Source organism: Oryzias latipes, chromosome 23 (genome assembly GCF_053564925.1).
Source record: "Oryzias latipes strain Hd-rR chromosome 23, Olatipes_Hd-rR_3.1".
NCBI classification, from domain to species: domain Eukaryota; kingdom Metazoa; phylum Chordata; class Actinopteri; order Beloniformes; family Adrianichthyidae; genus Oryzias; species Oryzias latipes.
Window position 1 is genome coordinate 25,702,915 of NC_136259.1, and position 23,281 is coordinate 25,726,195.

At 44.2% G+C, this 23,281-nt stretch overlaps 2 protein-coding genes across 4 annotated transcripts in view; both read left to right on the plus strand.

Moving 5' to 3' along the window:
• The first annotated feature begins 325 nt into the window (after nt 1-325).
• LOC101170887 (CCR4-NOT transcription complex subunit 2) lies at nt 326-12,697 on the plus strand. Of its 3 annotated transcripts, none has more exons than XM_078942138.1 (15): nt 326-347; nt 3,923-4,054; nt 4,682-4,754; nt 5,163-5,301; nt 5,382-5,588; nt 8,408-8,487; nt 8,574-8,699; nt 8,810-8,940; nt 9,035-9,155; nt 9,357-9,513; nt 10,114-10,175; nt 11,515-11,564; nt 11,634-11,734; nt 11,816-11,960; nt 12,097-12,697. In XM_078942138.1, exons 2-15 carry the CDS (start codon nt 3,935-3,937, stop codon nt 12,181-12,183), a joined length of 1,599 nt encoding a protein of 532 aa, XP_078798264.1. In that variant the 5' UTR covers nt 326-347; nt 3,923-3,934; the 3' UTR covers nt 12,184-12,697. The 3 variants fall into 3 exon arrangements, with proteins under 3 accessions (XP_078798264.1, XP_011489636.1, XP_078798265.1); XM_011491334.4 differs by lacking the exon at nt 326-347 and adding an exon at nt 2,287-2,382; XM_078942139.1 differs by lacking the exon at nt 326-347 and adding an exon at nt 2,689-3,077.
• An 8,279-nt stretch (nt 12,698-20,976) lies between these two features.
• Nucleotides 20,977-23,281, plus strand: part of LOC101171123 (calcium-activated potassium channel subunit beta-4) — a 29,572-nt gene continuing 27,267 nt past the window's right edge. Inside the window, exon 1 of the mRNA XM_004083296.5 lies at nt 20,977-21,318. Within this exon, the coding sequence (XP_004083344.1) occupies nt 21,154-21,318 (165 nt within the window). The 5' untranslated portion in view covers nt 20,977-21,153. The remainder of the gene's footprint in view (nt 21,319-23,281) is intronic.

Here is a 23,281-nt window from a genome sequence, read left to right on the forward strand (position 1 = left end):
CCAGTTCTCTGATTGGTCCACTTGAGCTGCAATGCAACCGTCCAATCAGAATACGTCATCAAGCTACTCACGGAAGTAGCAGCTTTCCGTTTCAAACTATGTTTCAAAATAAAACAGATTTAAGTCTTTCAGTTTCAGTTTGTTTTTTTACATAGAACACAAGTGGAGTCTTTGTAACCTGTTTTTTTTTATCTTGAAAACTTCCAGCAGCTTTCTTCATTTTAGGCCGTATTTACATGGATTAGGGGGTACTCAAGAAAGCAGGTTATGCTAGTTACCACGTAAGTTTGAGGCTAAGGAAGTGGATAACATCGGCTTTCGGTTCCAAAAAAAAGGGATGTTTCAGGGTGAGTCAAGTTGCCATAGCAACTCATGCTCTGAACATAACCTGGTCTGGAGCAGGTTATGTTGAAGGTTAGTTTGTTTTCAGAGAGGTGAAGCAGCATGGCGTGTCCATTTGAAGATGATTTAGTGGATGAAAAAGCTCAGATAATACTTTTTCCACCATGAGAGGCTGATAAAAGAGAAACTTTTTACTTTGATCTAACTTAATTATTTGCTTCAGTTAAGATAAATCATTTTTTTAGTTAAGTCAGCTTAAAAATAACACGTAGTTATGGAGAGGATGATGAGTTTATTTAGCACCACTATATTATATATATATATATATATATATATATATATATATATATATATATATTATATATGCATCACAATGAAAATAGAAATGATATCAGAAACTCGTGCGTTTTCTTTGTCTGTTCTTTGTCTCCAAGCAGAAACTCTTTCTTTTGCTGATGATGCAGCCGTGTTACCTTTTTGATTGTCGTATAATCTTCATTCGCCGTCATTAAAATCTCAGACTCCGTCTCACTGAAGTGTAGCGCTCTCTTTTGTTCTCCACGCGTTTCCATGGTGACTCCAGAAATCGGCGATCCATTGAGAATGTCTTTATGTACCTGCTGTGCACGTGCATTAACCCAGCGTTACCAAGTTGAGCGTGATTACGTTAACTCATATCCGGTCTTTTGGAACCGACATACCCAGAGTAAGCAAGTTCAGGTGGATTTCAGCCAGAGTTCAGGCTTAAAGTCAGGCTAGTTTAATCTTGCTTCCTGGAATACCCCCCTAAATTGCTGAAGTTATGCTTTCATTCTTTTATTCACAATATGAGCAATGACAGTCATCTCTTCTTCACTTCGCATGATTATAGTTATCTTGATGGGTTGATAGTGGTTAGCACTCTCACCTCACATCAAGGAATGCCCTGGTTCGAAACCCCAGCTGGGTCCTGTCAGTGTGGAGTTTGCATGTTCTTCTCATGCGTGCAGCTTCCTTCTGAAACCTACAATAAAACTACAGAAGGTGATTAGGCTCCACTGACCCTTGACCCTGAACAAGTAGAGAAAATGGATGGATGACTGGAAGGATGGATGGGTTAGCCAGGAGAGTAAGAAGTCATTATTTCATCTTGAAGGTATCTGCAGTTCATTTTAGAATAGTATGAAAGTAACTCCAAAGTACAACAAACACCAGGTAAGTTTAAATTGCAAAGTTTAAAAAAAGAAAATCTAAAGTCTCGATTCATGTGAGTGAGAAAAAAACCTTTGGAGTTGGGTCAATGAACTCAACCAGCTGCTGGAAAAGCTGGAAAACATCAGTTAACAGGAAGAACTGAAGGAATTTCTAACCAGATTCATTCCTAAATATAGAAAAAAAGAAATTTCAACCAATAAATCTTGGAGATCTTCAGAATAGAGCATATGTTTGGCTGAGCTGTTCAGAAAAGCGTGACTAATATATATATTATATTAATATATATAGATATATATTAGGGCTGCACGATATGAGGAAAACTCGCGATATGCGATATTGGTAATTAATATTGCGATAACGATATAAATTGCGGTATATAAACAAATAGCAAAAAAACCAAAAACATCATTTCCATTTCACTGCAACAGTTTAAAAATTATACTCCAAATGACCCTTGTCGACGTAGGAGGCAAACATCAAACATAAAAGGGCTCATCTGATTGATCAAAAACATAAACAGGTCCTTCTGATTGGTTAAATGCATACAGGGATTAATTTCATTTGTTCAATATTTCAAGCTGCCATGAGTTTGTTTTAGCACATTTAAGGTTATCATTTATTGCGATTTTCGCCGTCTTTTGCGGTATGCCTATTGCACAGCTTGATTTCGCGATAACGATAAATTTGCGGTATATTGTTCAGGCCTAATATATATATGTGTGTGTGTGTGTGTGTGTGTGTGTGTACCAGAGAAATCATGGGGTCAGAGGTCATCGCTGCGGCCCCGCTGATTGGTAGACTAATTTCGGCCATCTTGGATTGTAGCGGGGAAGACAGATTGATGCGGTGAGCTCTTCTTATTATTATTTAAATTCCCAAACACATTTACTCCACCAAATGTCGCCATTAGGAAACGCAAAGTGGTCAAAACAATCTTTGGGGTTTAGTAAACGGGAGTCCGGTTCTGAGGGGCAGCGTGCATTAGCGATGCCAGCCTCGGTTCCGGTGCTTTTTGTTGTTGTTTTGGGGAACTACTCGACAGCGGCGCAGCAGGCCCGAACCAGAACCAGAATAAAAACGCTGCTGGTTCTGGTTTGACCCTCTAGTTTTTATCAGTTTGAGTAAAAACCCACGTCGGCTGCATGTTAATTCACGTCTTTAGGACGCATCTTTCGCTCCTTCCAGAGTTACTTTCCTGCTAGCTGCTAACAAGCCTTTAGCTATGCTAACTGCTCAGGCTTTTTAAATAAAGCGGCTACTTGCACACGTTAGCTTACTTTATTGTCTTTTTATAAATGCAAATTAAATTCTACTAAATACCCAAATCTCTTTCAACAACAATAAACCACTGCTCAAGTTGATCCCTTCTCGTTTACTTCTAAATATTTGTTTTAATCAGGATTAAAGTTGACGTTAGCATTAGCATTTCGGCTACATTAGTATTTCGCTTCTGCATCTTGAAGGTTTCTTTTTGTCAAAATCAGGATTTTGAACTGTTCAGCCTCTAAAAGATGACGTTTGAATGATCTTTGTGTTTTAAGGTAACCAGCAGCTTTATTTTCTCCAACATCTCAGTCGGTCTCAGTTAACCGATGCTAACTCTGTGTGTGTCTGCTGTTGTAAACAAATGCAAAGTTGGACGAAGATTTTATAGATAAACATCCCGAATTCATCCCGAAATGTTTTTACATTTATATTTTTAGCATACAAGGTTTGTGTTTTGTTGAAAGAAAACTCAGATTAAGTCAAAAATAAATGAGAAATCTAAGCAGTGAAGTCAGAAAAAGTGGAGATATTTGTGCTTCTTCTTCTCGTGGTTCCAGCATCATAATTGATCTGATCGAATTTTGTGGATTTTATGCTTCTTCAGAGTTTTGTATTTGTCAGAATTATTCATCTCTGCTCCAGGTTCTGCTGATCTCTCTATTCAGTTTCATTCCTTAACCACAGACACTTCAGACCTAGATCTGCTCCACGGTTTGGTGGATCACAGGTTCACAGCACTAACAGGTTCCTCTGTGTGATTGATGACCTCTTTGCAGCTGGAGAATGTTTCACATTTGATCAGAAATGTTTATGGATTTCAAAAGATGCATAAAGTCTCTTCCAACTTCAATACTGAAGATAGTTTTAGAACTGGACGATGATTTCCCTTCCTGTGTGCAGCAGCTGCGTTACGATAACATCATTCACGTTTCTTCTGCTCCAGAAACCAGAACAAGCACTTTATGTGAATGCATAAAATCTTTAATGCACAACAATAGTTGACTTCTTTTATAATCTCATTGTTTGTCGTCAGCTGAGTTCCTGTTGACAGATTCTGACTGTGATAGAAGAGCTTCAGGTTTCTATCGGCTCTCATTCTTTCCTTTTTGGGATTCCTCAGGTGACACACGGGATGTTTGGTGCTAACCGGAAGAAGTTTATGGAGGGAGGGATAGAGAGCGACTACACGGACGAGTCCAGCCTCTATTACAGCCCACAGTCCATGTTCCCTCCTCACAGAGCCGACAAAGACGTAAGACGCTAACGTGGCTAACGTTTTCTGCAGCTGAAACCAAACTTCACCCTCATGTTCTGCTCATGATGTCTGTGTTTTTGGGCTTAAAAACATCCAGAGGAACAGTTTGAAACCTTGGTTTAACATAACAAGCTTTGATTCCATCAGTCATTTCACATCAGGCTGCAGGTTTAAACACAAAATCAGAGAAAACTCTGCTGCTCGTTTGTGACGCCTCAGCATCAAACTCTGCTGAAACCCTGGAAAAAGCTTCAGTTCAGATGTTTCTAACTTGGAGAAAACTTTAAAACCTTTTTGCTGATCTATTGTGTCAAAAATGTCACAATGGATTAAAGTTTTAAAAAATGCAAATAGAGGAACGTTCTTCGTCAGCAGGAACGTCAGCAACACATTTTTCATAATAATAGAGTTCTGATCATAGGATGAATTAGTGTGCATGCGGAGGAGGAGAAATCCTGCATAGACGTTTTTCCACCTCCAAACATCAACAACAAACTTTATCTGTTCTGACTCGCAGGAGGCTTTTATTTTGAAACATCAGGGTTTTTGTCATACTGAAGTTCCCGCTTGTTTTATTTTGAAAGGAACATTTTCAAAAGAGTTGTTTGTGCTTTCTTTGTTTAGATGTTGTCGTCTTCCTCTGCCTCCTCATCGGGTCAGCTGTCTCAGCTGGGAGCCAGTCTGTACGGGCCTCAGAGTAAGACCTACACACACACACACACACAAGACCAACACACACACACAGACTGTAAAACCCACACAAACAAGCATGCACATACACACACAAAAGCAAGCGTACACACAGAAACACAAACGCACGCACGGATGCAAGCAAAGATAAACCATACACTTAACCATACAATCGCATGCACACACATGCTCACGCACCCATTCTCACAGCAGCTCTGCAGTCAGATTATCTTCACAGTTCAGTGAGGAGCTGCAGACGTCTGTGATCAGAGGAGGACTTTTCTGTTGTGAAAATACCGTTAATGTGTGAAATTGCGTGATGTTTGCAGATCGTCTGTTTCTACTCTGCCATGTGCAGAGTAGAAACAGACGCAAACCCGTCTTTGAATCTGAGGTTCTGGTGGATGTTCTGCAGGTGCTCTGGGCTTTCCCATGCGGGGGATGAACAGCAGCTCCACACCTCAGCTCAGTCGAAGCGGGCTCAACCAGTCAGCCAGTCAGCTCTCCAGTACTCCCAGTTCTGGCTCTTTGCACACGCCGCCCTCGCCGAGCAGGTACGCCGCTGGAATGTTTCTGTGGTTCTATATAATGTGCGGTTCCAGCCGTGACGGCCGTGTCTTACTTCTTTACACAGAGGCATCCTGCCCATGAGCAGCCGCAGCGTCCTGAACCACAACCAGCAGGTGGGCGGGCCGACGGGGCAAACGGGCGGGATGGGAGGAGAGAGGGGCGGCGGCGGAGGAGGGAGGAGCGGCGGCATGGGCAGCCCCAGCCGGTCGTCTCCGAGCATCATCGGCATGCCCAAGCAGCAGCAGGCGCGGCAGCCGTTCACCATCAACAGGTAACGCTCGCCGTCCGTCTCCAGAGGAACCGAAAGGAGGACAGAAATGCTGGTTTTTGTCTTTCTGAGCAGCAGTCCGGCTGCAGTGACGTGTGTCGTGGTTTCACTGGTGTCGGCACAGAACGGATGTGGAGCCGGTTCTGCTGATGTTTCATGGAGTTCAGCCTGCTGTTGGATTTCTGTTTCATGTCCGTTCTTGGCGTTCACACCTGATCCGCTGGTCTGCTTTGATTTCAGATCAGTGTGATGTCACACGTGGATGTGTGTTAGGGTCAGGAAAGACCGTCCTTAGCAGTAACTGGATCAGCTTTTTGCCCCGGGGTAGACCTCAGGTTAAACATTTCCTTTTGCTGTCTTTGACCGTCTGGCTGCTCGTCGTCACTGTTTGGAAACGTCCTTCATGATGCTGAGCAGCTTTTATAGGTGGCGCTTCATTTGTGAAGGTCAGCTGTTGTCATGGAAAACAAAGATCATCGAGGTGTAGAAGATGAGTCGCATCTGAACACTTCCATGTTTAGGTGAATTACAGTGCTACCCGATCCGTACCGGTTACCTGGTCCTTACAGCCTGACATTCTTTGAACTAGATCTAAATAAGTTTTTACCAAAGTTCCTGTCAAACGTATTCACTTTTTGTACCATCCTTTCCCAGTTAGCTTGTTGGAGTTAGCATATCTCGTAAGGGTGTTAGAAAAAATCGATTCCGCAATGTATCGCGATGGTTCATTTGGTGAGAATGGTATGGATTCAAAATGTTGTCAGGTCGATATTTCTTGAATTATTTCTGAGCGTCCTTCAACGTCTGACTCCTGTTTTCCACTTCAACCTCCAACCTCTAGGTGGCAGCAGAGAACATGGAGCCTCTTTAAAGCAGCTCTACACAATAAAAACAACAGGAAGACCTCAGCTAGAAGCAGCTTTTTTCGTTGTCATGAGACATGAACTACTTAGTTTTTACTTGGGATGGGAACTGAACTGTAACTCTGAGCCATGTTGCTGCCAAAATCACATGAAAACACGGATTGTGGTTCTTTGTAGCTCAGATCAGAACCAGTGAAGCTCTGCAGCTGCATAGCGGCTAATAGGCTGATGCAAAGCAGGCCAAAGTTCTGCAGAACCTCCCAGCAATAGATTGTAGTTCTGGTGGATCAGAGTGATGTGTCCAACGCTCTGAAAAAAGGCAGACGTCGATATTTTGTTGTGGAAATCAGACAATGTTGACTGTTCCATTTCTATATTTTAAGTTACCAAAATAAAAGCACCATGAATTTGCCGGGGTAAAAGCAGCTTCTACGGATGTGATACAGTTGCAGTGCTTAACATTGTGATCATTAAACAGACTCAATTTGACTATTTTATTACAACGAAAGACAGATTGAAATTCAGGTAGAGTTTTTTTAAAAAGCGAAATAATGTGTTCCGGTAGAATATCGGGATACGTATCGTATCGCCAGACTCCGTCCAATACACAGCCCTAATATCTTGTCTGGCTCTTCGTATTGAAGTCATTGAAAGCAGTCACAGTTTCTGGACATGTTAGGCGCAGACAGTTGTTTTACGTTTGTCCTGGACGCGGCGGCCCTCACTGTCAACTTGACTTTTCTACAGCTAACTTTTCAGAAATGAGCTAGAAAGGGTCACCGGAGGATCAAACGATATTGTTGCCACAGGTTTACGAAGGCCTAAAGCAACATTTAGCCTACCACGTTCAAGAAATCATACACACTTTGTAGAAAATCTGAGGGGCGTATATTTTATGAAAGGAGCCTTTTGGCCGGACTTTGGACATGCCTGGTCTACTCGATCCGTTCGTGTGCAAATGTTTTCTTTTTCTGTATCGTTTCATGGCAGTTTACTCCCCAGTGTACGAGGATACCACCGCTTACCGCCTGTGTTATTAACGGCTAACAGTTGCCCCGGCGGGCATCTCCTCTTTTCCCAACATATAAAAAAATAAGAAGTGATCACACAGAGATATGCCTCTGAGCCGTGTGGCTGCCATTCGATCACTCATCGTTGAGATTTTCTCTGTCTGTCATGACATCAGCACGTGGATTACAGCATCGCATTTAGGCAGCGTTCTTTTATTTGACAGCGCTGTAATCCAGTCTCTGTTGTTGAGGAAAACAGAAATCTGTGTGATCACGGCGTTATCTGCTGTTTAAACGGCTTGGACAGTCGTAAAGGCGGGAAAACTGTCGGGAAATTCTACTGGGAGAAAATCAAATTCAAATTGCTTAATGTTGACGACGACAGGCAGTAATGTCAGATTTGCGGGTGTGGGGTACTGATCAGGTTTCCGGTACAGATCGGGTATGGACAGTACGTTTTCAACCAAAGCGGAACGTTTAATGCAAACGGACACAGAATCCAGCTGTGAAAAGATGATCACTCTGACACAAAAATGTCTTTGTTTTTACAGCCAAACTGAATCAGAGAGAAGCAGCTTTTATGCTGCATCATATTTCTGCGACATTCAAACTAAAGGGGATCTTTACCTTCAAGACGTGATCAAAAATGATCAAACTTATAGATTTTCCTTTACAGAAGTTTCATTTTGACTGACAGCCCCGTGACCCCGAAAGGGACAAAAACGGGGTTAGAAGGTGCATCAATGAATGTTCCTTTTTTTTGTTAAAAGGTAAATAAATGTAACTAAATATGTTCCTGTATGTAAACTTACTCACATCTACAGCCACTGTTTTATCCCTTTACCTCAGTACCTCCGTGCAGTTGGTGGTTAGGGTTGGCGTTTCGTTCCATCTGCTGGCTGATCTTTCTGTCAGCTGATCTCTGGGTTTGGGTGTTTTTGTGTGTCAGTATGTCAGGATTTGGCGTGAACAGGAACCCAGGCTTCAACATGAACAACTCCCTATCCAACAACATCTTTAACGGCACAGGTAGACCTCAGCGGAAACTCACCGATGCTCCAGGTGTTCAGGTGAACCCGCCCTCATCCGCTTTGTGTTTTCTCCTCTGATGTCAGACGGCAGCGAGAATGTGACGGGCTTGGACCTGTCAGACTTCCCCGCGTTAGCCGACCGAAATCGGAGGGACGGAGGTTCAAATCCCACCCCATTGCTCAATCCGCTGGCCGGTCGGGCGCCTTACGGTAAACCTCTGTTTATCTTTTTACGATCAGAAGTCTCTGACATGTTTCTTTCTTTCTGTTCTGACTTCCTGTTCTGATCTGGATCTGCTCCCTCACTTTATAACTTTCAGTTGGCATGGTAACCAAGCCATCCAGTGAACAGTCGCAGGACTTCTCCATCCACAACGAAGACTTCCCCGCTCTCCCAGGGCCAAATTACCAAACAAAAGATCCCACCAGCAGCAGTGAAGACAACAAAACGGTTGGGTTCTTTGCCTTTTTCTGCTCCGTTTTCTCCACGTGAACCTTCGGCTGCTGCTTTGACAAGTCTGTGTTTTCTGCTTTCATCCCATCAGAATTTGAACTCGTCAGGAAAGTCCACTTCCAGCTCGGATGGTCCAAAGTTTCCAGGCGATAAGAGTTCTACTCCAAGCAACAACAACCAGCAGAAAAAAGGGATTCAGGTTCTTCCTGACGGTGAGAATATCATGAACGGCCTTCATCTGCTTGTCTGCTCTGTGCTTTCCTGGGTTTCTTCTTCTCTGGTTTCAAAGACCATCAGACCATCTCAAATGAAAGCTGCTGGTTCTTCTGTTCTGCTGGAACGTCTGGATGTTTGCTGCTGACCTGAAGAAAGGTGTCCTCCTCTAACATCTGCACTGACCGTCTCCCTCTCAGGGCGAGTGACCAACATCCCCGTCGGCATGGTAACAGACCAGTTCGGAATGATCGGTTTGCTGACGTTCATCCGGGCAGCAGAGACGGATCCGGGGATGGTTCATCTGGCGCTGGGCTCCGACTTAACCACACTCGGGCTGAACCTCAACTCACCAGAGTATGAGAAACGCACACCTGCAAACACACACCTCCATGTTGGCACACACATGCGTGTGTCTGACTCACTCTTGGGTTTCAGATGGATGGATTAACTGATTTATTGATGGATCAATGTTTGATTGGTTATTGATTTCTCATGTGGGCTATTAAAAGCTTCTCCCAGTCTGTCAGTAGATGAAGTAACTGGACCTCGCATCCCATAAATGATTGTTCTGCCACACAAAGATGTCACTTCCTGTTCTGTGCTGCAGAGGCGGAGCTTTTCAGAAAAGTTCCCACCTCCACGTCTGACAGCAAAGGTTTTGCTGTGAGGAGACTGAACGTGTGACGAGGAGGTTCTGCTCTGTGGTTCTTCTGGACCACAAAGTCCAGAACTGATTTGATGTGTGGGTTTCTCTGTAAATCTAACCGGATCATCTGTGACGGCTCCTGTGGAAGGAAAGTTCTGAATCTGTTCTTGAAAGAAGCTGTAGATGTTTTTGATGATGGGGGTCCTTCTTCAGGAGTAATTCAGCGTGCTCCTCCTCCTCCTCCTCATGTTGGTTTCAGTGTTTGATCCTAGCGCCGGTCTGATCTCAGGATTCTGTCTCTCCGTCAGGAATCTCTATCCTAAGTTTTCGTCTCCGTGGGCGTCAGCTCCCTGCCGACCGCAGGATATCGGTGAGTCGTCCTGATCAATAAACGTTGGAGTGATGAGGAACGTCGGGGTTCTGCTCCTTCATCAAAGTTCAACTGGTCTCAGATCAGATGTCTTTGTCATTTGATCCCGTTTTCAGAGCAAACAAACTTCCTGTTTCAGAGTTTATTAGTGGTGCAGGAAAAAATGTGGCGATATAAAATGTTGTCAGGATGATATTTATTTTTCAGCGTCTGACTCTTGTTTTCCACTAAAACCTTGTTGGCAGCTCCGCCCACTGAGCCTCTTTGAGCAGCTCCTGTTAAATATTCAAATATTTAGTTTTGGAAATCACGCAAACTGTTCTCTAAAAGAACAAATATATCTTAAGTTACCAAAATAAAAGCACCATGAATATGCTAAAAACAGCTTGTATATGAGATACAGTCGCAGTGCTTAACGCTGTGATCATAAACAAAATGAATGTTACCATTTTATTACAGTGAAATAATATTCAGGTAGAGTTTTTTCAGAGTACTAAGTCATACTCTTTCCAAAACTATTGAAAAATAGTTCCGGTACAGTCTTGGATGTGTCGTCATATTCCTCACATCGCTAGACTCATCCCTAGTGTTTAACACAGATTTGAGGTTGTTTTCTTCATAAGGATTTGGTGTTATTTTCACATCTCTGTTTAAAATAATTGACATTATTGCCAAAGCTCATGCATCCCTAGTAAAAAACAAATTCTCTGCCAAGCTTTTTCTCTTCCTGGTGGAACGTCTGCTCCTACGGAACGTCGTCACTTTTGCCGCCTTTATTTGTTTTTCTGTTGTTTACATTTACATCAGGAAATCAGGACTTTTTAAGGAAGTATTTCTGAATGTTTCAAAGTGCATTTTGTTTTGCATTTGGCAATCCTTTTAAATTTGTTTAAAAATAATCTACTTTTAATTCAGTAAATCGTATTTATACTAACTATATGGCGAAATAGGAAGCTGTTCTTAATATACTAATCATTTTCTGTAGTTTTTCAGCTGCGTCTGTGTCTTTGCTGTGTAAAGACAATGTATTTAGAAAGTTCTTGATTCAGACTCAGACCCCCCCATTGTAGGACGAGCGTTACCCCACAGTCATTTACCCCCACGGCCGTCAGGCTGCACTGCTCCTCTGTAACCAGGCCGTCAGAATCCTTTATTTAGGTTTTTACTTGTTTTTCTCTGGAGCTGCTCTGACAGGTGAATAATAAAGTTCAGTTGGATTTTCAGAATAAGATGAAATTAAAAAGTTTTCCGCCCCCGTGTGGTGAGAATGCGTCACTGCAGCCTGACACGTCCCCCGTGCTCCTGAGCTTTCTCACGTGTTCTCCTCATGTCTCTGCAGACTTCCACGTTCCCTCAGAGTATTTAACCAACATCCACATACGGGATAAGGTACGGAGCCGTCCCACATGCCGCCCCGATCACCATTTCCATCATGATGTGGCTCTTTTCTCTCTGCAGTTAGCGGCTATCAAGTTGTCTCGGTATGGAGAGGACCTGCTGTTTTATCTTTACTACATGAATGGAGGAGACCTGCTACAACTGCTGGCTGCAGTAGAACTGTGAGCAGGACCTCCACAGACTACAGCTTTAGCCACACAAACCTGGTTTGTTTCACTCTGCAAACATTTGTGTGTGTTCAGGTTTAACAGGGACTGGAGGTACCATAAAGAGGAGCGGGTCTGGATCACCCGAGCTCCTGGAATGGAGCCCACGCTGAAGACCAACGCCTACGAGCGAGGAACCTACTACTTCTTTGATTGTCTCAACTGGAGGAAGGTGGCCAAGGTGAACACACACACACACACACACACACACATGCATCCACTGTTGATTAGCTGCAGGCCTCAGTCAGGTTTCGGCGACATTTGTCCCGTTTTTCCTCCCGTCTGCTCCTGTAAGTTCCCGCTTCTTCTGCTTTCAGGAGTTTCATCTGGAGTACGACAAACTAGAAGAGCGACCTCATGTTCCCTCCACCTTCAACTACAATCCTGCCCAGCAGGCCTTCTGATTGGCTCTCCCTCTTGCCTGCCTCTCTGCCATTGGTCGTCCTGGCATATCAGCCACTCCCCCCTTTAGGTTTAGTCAGATGAATCTGGCCTGTAGGAGCTCAGGACAGAAGAGGATGTCCAGGTTCCCGAGCACATTTCCGAAAGACTCATTTTAACCATTATTAATTTATCTTTACCTCATTTTTTAAAAACGTTTTATTCCCTTTTTTTTGTTTGTTTTTTTTTGTTGACGTCACACAGACTCTGTAAATAACTGTCCATCTGATGAAGTGACTCTTGTTTCTATGAGAATTGACTATTTTTGTCTAAAGATGCTTTAAAAAGAAGCAGATTTTAACAGAGAAAGCAGGATTGAAGCATTCGATGGATAATTATTTCAGAGCCATGGCAGAACCTAAAACCAGTTTTTATTTCATCAAGGATTTCCCAGAACGCACATCATCCAACAGAAAATCAGGACAGGAAATGCAATGTACATTGTAGCACTATTTCATAATAAAAGAGGAAGAAAAATCCCTTTTTTTTATTTTTATCGTTTCTTTTCAGCAAAACCTGAGCGGCTCAGCAGACAGACGACGACAGTTTTTAAGTGACTGTTTGCTTCGTTTCAGACTAAAATTCTTTTGTCAACAATCAGGTTGAAGGTTTTTCTGCCTCTGGACCGTCTTTCCTTCAAGATTCGATAGAACCGTTAAAAGATGCCACCAGCACATCCTTTTCCCTCCAAATTGATGACTTGTGGTTCTGTTTTGATCTGACCTTACAGCTCTCTTTCTCTTTCATTTTTTAAACACATTTTCAATCCTCTCTTTGTCTTCAACCATCTAATTACAGTTTTCCTCTTAGCCAAACCAGGCGGATGGTTCCCGTTTGAATTCAGGGGTAAATGAAATGTGTCGGGAAGCGGTCGACGTGACGCGCACCTCTTCGTTTAGCACTTACCTGACGGGGCGGCGCCCGCAGTTTTCCTGAGGTTGTCGGCTGAGTTCCGGACACGTTCAGGATTCTAGTGACGGCGCGTTCAGGTGAACGCCTTCTGCCAGTCCGAACCGTCCCACAGAAGCTCCCAGTGCTAGCCTGAAGGAAAGCTAGCCGTGACCTACAGTTGGGAGGCGCCACATTCACATAAATATATGTTCGTAAGATATTCATACGTGTCTTCAATGCAGCTTTTTACAAAAATGCATAAATCCATAAAAACCCCAGTTGCTCCGTTCACCCACGCAATACTAGACTTCCTGTTTCCACGCAAACCCCCCCACCCGCCCCCCCAAGGAGGCATCAGGGACCACGAACAACCTGTCACCCACAACAATTTCTGAGTCGCCATGGCAACGGGGTCCAGCTCCCTCATGGCAGCTGTAAAGCCAAGGACACGCCCACAGACCCATGTGACCCGTGTTTGAGGATTTAATTGAAGGAGGAGGACTGAGGCACTTGGCCGTTGGGTGTTTTAATAAATATGGCAGCTAGTGTTTTAATAGGAAAAAAAAAAGTCAAATAAATATTCTGGTAATGAAACTGAACCAAGACTCCTGAATGTTTATTTTGAGTCGGATAGAAAATCGTTGTTTTCTCCGCTTCTGCTTTGAAGAAAGATGCAAACTTTTGACGCTTAAAGCAGGAAGAGAATCGTGGTCTCCAGTTCAAACCATTGACTGTAAGTGAAACTGGAGTGAGCGGGTGTGACGTCGTCCACAGAAAACGTTTTACAAACAAATTAAGTCAATTTAGTCGCCATTTTTCCTGTGAAACAGATGCTGCCATGTTGGAGCCAGATGTCTGAGTCAACGTTTCTATAGCAACCACTCTCACCAATCGGGAGTGAGCTTGGAGGCCACACCCCTATTACGTGAAAGCAGACTATTGACAGAATGGGTGCTTGAAACATTTGAATGTTGGGGCCATCAGGCTCAACCTACTCTATTGAGTCATCGGATTGGTCAGTTTATAACTTGAATGACTTCAACTACAGAAGGAAATATGAAAAACATGAGGATTATCAAGAACTTATTTAAAAAAAAGGTAAAAATGGTTCTCCTGACCAATAGGATGACGGAGTAACAGCTGTTTGTTTCTCTGTAGAAGTCTGTGGGATTTTGGCTTCTTGGAGCCAGCAGGTACTTCCTGCTTAGAACGCCAGGGGGGAGGAGTCACTCAGTCCAGTTATCATATTCAGTCAATGGTTAGAACCTCATCCTGCTGTCGCCGAAACCTGCTACTCCCTGTTTCAGAATAACAACTGTAGTCTTAACGGTTAAGGATGCTTTTATTTGAAAAAAAAAAATCCTTTAGCATGTCCTCGGGTGAAGTAGACATTAGTTCTTAAGGTTCAGTCAGGTGAGTTAGTCAGGTTGGAGGTCGGAGGTCACCGGAACCAACACCTCTGGGGGCTTCATTCATGTGAACCACAAAGCTAAAGCAGAGAAAAGAATATTTCAGACATCACCAGAACGTCAACAGGGAGTGTTTAGCAGCTTGTTGAATCCACATCTTCAGGTGAGGAAACGTTTCAGTGATCATGGAACCACCCGAGGAAAGGAGGATCTGGATCTCCTGGAGGCTCCGTCTTCTTGGATTCTGCCGTGAATTTCCGTTGTAGTTGTAATCCACAAAAGTTGCTTCAGAAGACATTTCTGTTGTGTTGCTGCTTTTTTGCCTGAAGGTGGCGCCCTCCGCGTGGGCGCAATGTCGTCATCACCACACAGCAGAGGTTTATTTTGTTTCCTGTCATAACACGCGTGTCCCTTTTTTTGTAATGGTACCCAGCTCCAGATGCCAGATTAAGAGGCGGTTGCCATAGCAACGCAATTTTAACTTTATTTGTAAAAAAAAAAGAAGCTTGGATCTCTCCTGTCCGGTGGATCATTTAAATCCACCGTGCTGCTCTGAGGTCAGGATGAGAGGAAGCGAAGGAACCGGCTGGAGGAAAGAGACAGAAGTTTGTGAATTTGTGTTCAAAGATGCCAGAAAGGAGTTTCTACTGTCAGAGCGCATCAGCTGCCTCATGTTTGGACCTGCGCAGGAAGAAACAGAGCATTAAAACCCAGCTGGAGAGCAGTCGGCGCCTCCACAGCCACATATTCCTCGGCTGTCTGTAACTGTTGATGATGGGATTTCCTGCCAAATGCTGCCCCCGCTGCTTTTTTTAGGACAGCAGGAGCAAATGTTTTGCAGCCTAATCGCCTCACCCAAATGTCGATTCCACTAAAATCTGTCTCTGTTTGTGTGGTTCGTTTGTTTTAAGCCCAAATCCTCTGGGAATTCCGGTTTTCCAGTTTCTGAGTTGGAACTTCGGGATGTGAAAGTTGCTGCTGCAGAACTGGGCTGAGTCCATGTTCTCTGATGTCTGCTAGTATTTGTAATCTCTTGATCTGCGGGGATGATCATAATCCTGCCACATGCCTCCCTGATTACCAATGCATAACGCTGAGGCTTTGCAGCAGAGCCTCCATGAAGCAGACGGAGAACACAGCAGAGGCTGACGCAGCTCTCCATTTAAAAGCTGATCATTTTCCTGTGCAGCTGCACAGAACCGGAGACGCCTCTGTGGGAACCGTCTGCTCCTTGGCTGCATCCGTGCACCGCCGGGTTCCCAGAATCCATTTGCTGAAACTTGAACTAAACTCCTTCCTCCAAGGACTGATCAGATTCACCTGGACTGGTTCAAAAGTCTCCTCTTTTTGCTCTAAACTTTACAGATTAAAGACGTTCTCTCATTAAACTGATGGTCCAGGATATCTGCTGTCCTGTCATCGGCTCATCATCCTCAGGATCAGATCTTTGCTCCTCTGCCTGTTTGCTGAAGTGAACATCAGAACACGACATCCTGAACTTCTGGAGGGCTTTGTCGGCACATTTCATGTTGGGATCCAGGAACCAGGCCATAGAAATGCAGAAAGAGAAAAAGAAAAACGAAAGAAAATCTGTTTTTTTATGAATTACCAGTTTGAAACCACTGAACTACAGAAGAACGAGAGACAAAAACAGAAGAAAAGAAATTATATTTCAATTTATTCCAAACTCTTTCCAGGTTTGTTCCCAAGAATTAAGAGTGTTTATTATCTTTTGCAACAGCGAAGCCAAATTCGCGGTGGAACTAAATTCTTATTTTCTTCTTTACAGACGTATGCAAACAAATACACAAAATTCACAAGTAATAAATGTAGTATGTGAAAAAAAACACAAAATGCAGTACAACGTGACGAACGGGTCCATGTAATCTCTAGAAGAATCGGCAAAAGTACATTTTTGGACTTCTTTAGCAGCGTTAGCTTTTGTTAACCACGCCCACATTCCTGATTGGTTCATTCAGCTGAAGTCAACAATTTGTGTTTAACAGTGGCAGGCGGTGAGGTTGATGGCTGGTGAGGCACTGACTCCTCTGGAGTCAGATTTACAATGAAAGAACTGAATATTTCAGCGTTCATCCAACAGCAGCTAACAGTTTATAAAATACACACAAGAACATATTTGTCCTACAGAGAATATTTATTTTATTGACAGAACACTCCTCTTGTGTATGAATTATTCATATGTACTGTAAACAAATTAAAGTATACAGATGTGTTCAGCACACATTTGACCCTCAGTAACTCTTTCTGGTAGTTTTCCAACTTCAAATTCTGGAGCTTTAATCAGTTATCAAATGTTGTCTGTGAAAATGATCATAAAAATAAAATAAATGATTTTACTTAAATTTTTATCCACTGACTTCCATGTTTTTTTGAAAAACAAAAATTGAAAAACATGTTTGGTCCAAGTGTCAATCCTTCTCCACAAAAATCTATCTGATCTGTTGGAAAGGTCTTCCTTATTTTCCTTTACTTTATGAGTCACGCCACTGCTGTTTACATTTTTACAATGTTCTAGTAAAAAATGGGCGAACAACAGGGGAACGCCACTTTTGCAAACTCACCACGCTAACACTCAAAAATCGACTGACTTTAAAACTAAACGCAGCTTCTCAAGGATGCTGGAGGAGATGAGTGAAAGCCCAGCTAGGAGGAGATTACTTTTGTAGAAATGTCAACAAAACCTCAGTTGTGATGATTGTTAAAGTTGGTGAAGATTGCTCTCACAAAAGGTTTTTTTTCCCCATATTGTGGGAAATGTTAAAAAAAAAACGCCAATTTTCAAACTTTGCCACAAATGGCCATCAAGTCATTGGTCCGGTAGCCATCCCATAATAATTGAGAACTTCCTTTGGATATCCCTGACGCGAGTTTTAGTTTTTTAGTGGACTTTGAAATATATTCTTTGAACCTCAGAAGAGATTTTGGCCCCATTTCTGTTTTTGATGGTTTCTCCCGCTGTGATGTCCTCTTCTGGACACACAGGAGGCGGTAAAACATGGTTGTTCTCCCACAAAAGGAGGGAAATGTTCAGTGACTCCACCTTTCACTCTTCAGGTCTTTATGTTCATGCTCTGCTGTGGCTCATGATGGCTTTGTCTTCAAGTTCTAACAGTCTTTGTCAGTAAATTCCAGACTTCTATTGTGTCATGTCTCCATTTTGGGCTCTTCTTTGATGTAATTCTGCTGAAGGTTGGGACTCTCTGGTCGGGGCTGCATCCATCGTGTGCTGTGAGTGGGAGTTTTCTTGCTTCCTCCCTCGTTCTGTTTGCTGTGGGATCTGCACTGACGTTCTGCTCTGAAGCTGCTCCAGACCAAAGGTGACCCGGCTTCATCAACCTCTGCATCTTTAGCCCGGCTGGACCTCTCGCCGGCGGCTGAAATCGACCCGAGCATCTCGCTCCTCCCGGTGATCCTCGGGTCCATTGAGGGCTGGTTGATGCACAGACTGCGTCAGCGTTAACGGCCTGCGATGATTAATGCATGTAAACCGTGCAGGTTGACCTTCTAAGATCACATCTGAGGGGCTTTGGTGACAGGTGTCCAGAGGAGCAGAGGATTTTCTGAGCGGTTTCTCCTCCTCTAAGAGTCTTATCTCCCGCAGCCTTTCAGAGACAGAACAACAAATGACGCTCCAATCAGGACGGAGTCAGCAGGCCGCCGCAGAGCCCACGCCGCTCAGCTTGAGGAGACGGAACGGCGACACCGGATGGAGACCGGGGATTTTAGCGGGGTCATCGGTTCCTCCATGGTGGTTCCGGTGCTGCCTCTCATCGGGTCAGATTCACTGACACCATCCCACAGCTGCGACAGATGCAGATTAATGAGGGGAAAACACAGCAGAGCGTTAAATCAAACGGACAATAAATGAGAAAAGCTCAGGTTAGCTTCACCTGGAGTTCACACACATGTCACATGACCCAAAGCGTTTCAGATAGACTCTGCCTGCACACAGACGAACAGTGACGACCAGAGACGTCCATGTGGCAGATCCTAGAGATCAGCTGACACCCCCTGGAGTCACACCTGGTGTTTTATTTAGAAAATCAAGCAGGGTCTATCTGAAGAAGTTTCTGGCATTTCTGCCTCCGTGCTCGACCTTATTTGTGTACATTTTTGGGATTTGGCAGCTGAACCCCTCAGGACCGCAGTGGTACCGCTGATGACAGCGAGACCTTTTGCGTGTTCTGCCTGTGCTGACCCGATGGGTTCAGAACTCCACTGGAACCCTTGGTTTGGTTCATTTCAAGACCCTTTTTCTGCGCAGTGGTTACCTCATCCTTAACCTGATGTGACATCACCAAACAAACACTAAGGCCGTTTTAGAGCCGTTGACTGGCAATGAGAACTGGACTGCGTGACCCCGCCCTCCTAGGCTTCATCAGATGCCCGAACAGGGGATTTATCGTTGGTTTACCCTTAAAAAGGATGAAACTTGAAGTAAATAGACCTCCATGTGCAAAACTATCATCACTCTTCTGTCTGTTTATGCCTGAAAGGACATAAAAGAGGACAAAAAGTGACAAAAGCTGTCAAAAATGATTCACCTGCATTTCAATTAATGCACTTTAAAGAACAGCTGAAAACTATAAAGTAAACAAACATGGAGTTCAGTTTTAAAGTCTCCCTGCTCATAAAGAAATTCCTTTTTCAAAATGATGTTAGATGAGAACAGTTTGCTTTCAAACAATCGTTCTTTCATTTCCCTTCATGAATTCAAGGTTCAAAAGCTGAAACTATTCCAAGCAGGTTTTACCCCTCACCATCACAGTCCCACCACCATGTTTCACTCCGTTTGAGTCCGGGTGCTTGGAGATGCTCGCGTCAGTCCAGAGGTGTTGGTGGATCATCCAGATGTTCCTCTGTCTTCTTGTTGCTCAGACATGGATCCATGTTTGTCCAGAAGTTTCTGACTGACTGTTGGATCGTGAACTCTGACCTTCACTTGTCCTCCTATCCGTCATCTTTGAGGGCCTCCTGGATGAGTCCTCCTGTCCTTGGACTCATTTGTCTCGTTCGGTTCTGCTCGGTTGTGTGGATGGTGGATCCTCTGGAGTCCAAGGCTGCAGGAACGGATCTGCAGACTGAAACATCCCAGAAGGTTGGATTCTGGATTGAAAGCTTTATTTATTTATTTATTTTGATGCATTGACTTGCTGTAACTGCATCAGAAACTTGCGGTTTAGGCCCAAACCGCGGGAGACCGGGCTTACTGACAAAAACTGAAACCTTTCATACAAAAACTGAAACATGCCGAAACCAGGGGAGCCACAACAAAGCCGAACAGATGAGCTGAAAACCAGACACCTAAAAAGACTGAGGTGGAGGAACAGAAATGAAGACAGCTGTGGAACTGCTGTGACGGACAAGGGACACTTCAGGCCGAGTCACACAGCCACTACATCCTATCAGCGTGTACGTTTGACACTTTGGTCTGTCACGATCCATGCGTGATTTACGTCATTCATACCGGTTTCCTGCGCTCATCATTCCATTTTGCGCAGATGTCCGTCGAGGCTTTTTGATTTTTACGTGAAATCGGTTGTTAGCTGTTCAACATGTATCGTCGCTTGCAGTTCATGGGTAGGTCTCTTGCAGGGTGGCGTACGGTGCCACGCGGAGGCTCAGGGGAGGGGGTAGAGTGTGGCGGGTGCAGCTGCGACCCCCCCAATGAAGGCTGCGTCATACAGCGGCTACATACAAAGCGCACAGATGGAAACTGGTCATACATGAATATACGTGGAAAAAGTGACACGTTGTGGTTTTTACGTGAAATTCGCATAGATGCATCACGAAGGACCCACGTTAAAACCACGGAGGAAGTACAAAGACACCACGCAAAGAACACGTCAACCTGAAATGGCTTCAGCACCATGGTCAGCTCCCTCCAGATGCTTTACTTTACGGAGACATTCAGATTCCTCTGCTTATTTATTTGTTTGTTTGTTTTATGGTTAAGTAGCACTGTTGACCATAATCTGAATCATTTGAAGACGGATTATCTATGATGATCTGAATAATTCAAGTTCACAAAAATCAAATCAAACTTTATTTACAAAAAGTGTTTTTCGTGTGTTGCGCAGCTCAAAGTCTTTATGATTGAAACCAAATAAAAATAAATACATTAAACCAATCCATCCAATTTGCCCTCCCCTTCATTGACGCATGACCCCCCCCCCCCCCCATGACCCCCCCCCCCCCACACACACACACACACATGGATAGACACAAAATACATGAAGACAAACAGAACAGAAAGGAGAAAATACGAACAGTCTTTGTTTTGAAATGTGTTTTTCTTTATCTGATTGAATGAAATCGAGAGAAAAAGCAAAGTATGGAGTTAAGATTATTGGTGCTGCCGCGCGCGCACGCGGGGAGGGGGGGGGGGGGTGTGGTTGATGTAAGGATGAGAACCAGGAGGTGGAGGCGTGGAGAGCGGCTGGGAGGTGGAGGGAGGGGTGAATGATTTCAGCGACTGGAAGCAGTCGGTGATTAAACTCAACAGTTTCTCAGCAGCAGAGGAGCAGCTCCATCACCTCCTCCTCCTCCTCCTCCTCCTCCTCCAGCCTCCTCCCCTCCCTCCATGCCAGCGGAGGTGTCCGCGGGGCTGCCATGGCGAAGATCCGGGTGTCGTACGAGTACTCTGAGGCCGAGGACAAGAGCATCCGGCTGGGCTTGTTCCTGATCGCCTGCGGCATCCTCAGCCTCTTCATCCTGGGCTTCTGCTGGCTCAGCCCGACGCTGCAGAGCCTCCAGAGCAAACCGGCCAACTGCACGGTGAGCGCGGCCGCGCGCGCGCCGCTCCGCGCGGAGCCTCGGAGGTTGACGGTTTTTTCCACCTCCGTTAGTTTGTTTCAGTCTGAACGGAATGTGGACAGAAGTTTTCTGAGTGCAGGACTCCGCTGTGAGGAGGTAAAGAATCCATAGATCCAGTTTCTTTGGAAAGATCCTCTTTAGAAATCAATTCTTAGAACCGAAACTGACCTGATTTTAAGGCTAATTACAGACAAAGTTTGCTATGTAAAGTATTGAATCATAGAGTTGTAATCTTACATTTGCTTAATTTGAACTGAAGTTTTGGATTTTTCAAAGCAATAATTTGAATATTTAGCTTCAATTTTTACTGATAAGTCAGAGTTATGACTGGGATCCTAAACCAGATGCTGATGCTTAACAGCTAAAGTGTTTTCATTTCAGGTCTACAAAGTAAAACATCAAAGGAAAAAGCTCCATATTCATATATTTGAATAATAAAAACATTTGTAACTTTTAGAAAACTCTCAGGAGAATAAAGTTTTGATTTTTTTTTTAATTAAACTGAATGTTTTCATTCAACTTTTCATTTTAGTTGATCATTTTTCTAACAGATGCTGCACACAGATGTTAGAGCTGAAGAAAAACCATCTTGAGGATTTTTTTTAAACTCTAAAAAACCCGTCTGAGGCTGCTGAGGGAGTTGGATTGAGATGATGTGATAATCCGGATCCATCAATCAGTTCTGGGCTTCAGGACGGTCAGACGGGAAGGATCGATCCGAGCTTCAGTCATGCAGAACTTTTATGATCTTTTGTCGTAAAATCTTCCTCAAGTTTGTCTTACGAGAACTTACCTTAAATTATAAATGTTTCATCAGTGATTGACTGACTTCAGATCCCTTCACATCGTCCTCTGTGAGCTTCAGAGGAACATAATCGGTGTAAATATTCATACTTTAAGGAGTTAAAAAAGGAGCTGGAACAGATTTCACCACTGAGCTCCTCGTGATGGAGCTGATGGAACAGAAGAAAAAGCACAGCTACAGCTCTGGTTCTGGCCTGATCCAGGTCCGGTTCTGCCTTCATCTAGGTTTTGTATGATGGTCCTCTTGGTTCTTCAGGTGTGAAGCTCATTTTTCTCTGGGGGTGACGGGTCGTAGTGAACTCTTCTACACCCCCTGAAGGGTAGGTGAGGGTGAAGTAGGTGGGGCATAGGTGTGTCTTACGGGTTCATCAATTTTCATCCCCTCCAAATCCTGCAGACTGTACAAGGAGCAGTTAGTGCTGTTCACGTGATCCGTGCGCGCTCCTCGCTGCAGCCTGATCGTCAGAAATGAGGAGTGTAGTTTGTCAGGATATCCTCCAGGCATCCCATTGACGCTCATGGAGCACGTGCACGCCCGGTGTGTGCAGCATTTGTGGTGGTCAGTAAGGAGCCGGTACTCACTGACGATGAGAGTGTGGCGTAAGGACGCCGTACGACAGCGTCACCCGTACGTGAGTTTTACTCCCATATCCTTAGGGATACTTCCCGATGCACTTACCTCACCCATGACAATGGTACGTTTCATTTCATGCCGTCCCTCATGGTGGTAATACAAGTCTGAAGTGTAAGACACCCCTGCACTCCCCTTATCCGCCCCACGGACCCGGACAACCCAAAAACCCACAGAACACGTACGGGTCAGTCCCACATATGGGTATGTGTGACTAATTTATTCCACTGAGTTTGTTTTTTCTTGAGGCCCAAAACCAGACGTTAGCAATGATCCAGGCCGTAAACCTTCAATGGTTACTTTGAGCTTCATGGCTTCACCTGTAGAGTCAGAAAACTGTTGATAAAGTGGGATGTTTGGTGGCCGAACCGTCACGGTCATGCTGTGGATTCACAGTAAACATTAGGGTTACCTGTACAGTGGAGGACATCCCTGCTGAGTCACGCGTGACTCTTGTCCAGGACAATCCCAGAGCAGCTTTGCTGTTTC

What these genes read in the sequence shown, in the direction of transcription:
- LOC101170887 (XM_078942138.1), top strand. Translation starts at nt 3,935, where the DNA reads ATGTTTGGTGCTAACCGGAAGAAGTTTATGGAGGGAGGGATAGAGAGC. An exon ending in CAACATCTTTAACGGCACAG is followed by an intron (nt 8,488 to 8,573) that starts GTAGACCTCAGC and finishes CTCTGATGTCAG; the next exon opens with ACGGCAGCGAGAATGTGACG. An exon ending in ACATCCACATACGGGATAAG is followed by an intron (nt 11,565 to 11,633) that starts GTACGGAGCCGT and finishes TTCTCTCTGCAG; the next exon opens with TTAGCGGCTATCAAGTTGTC.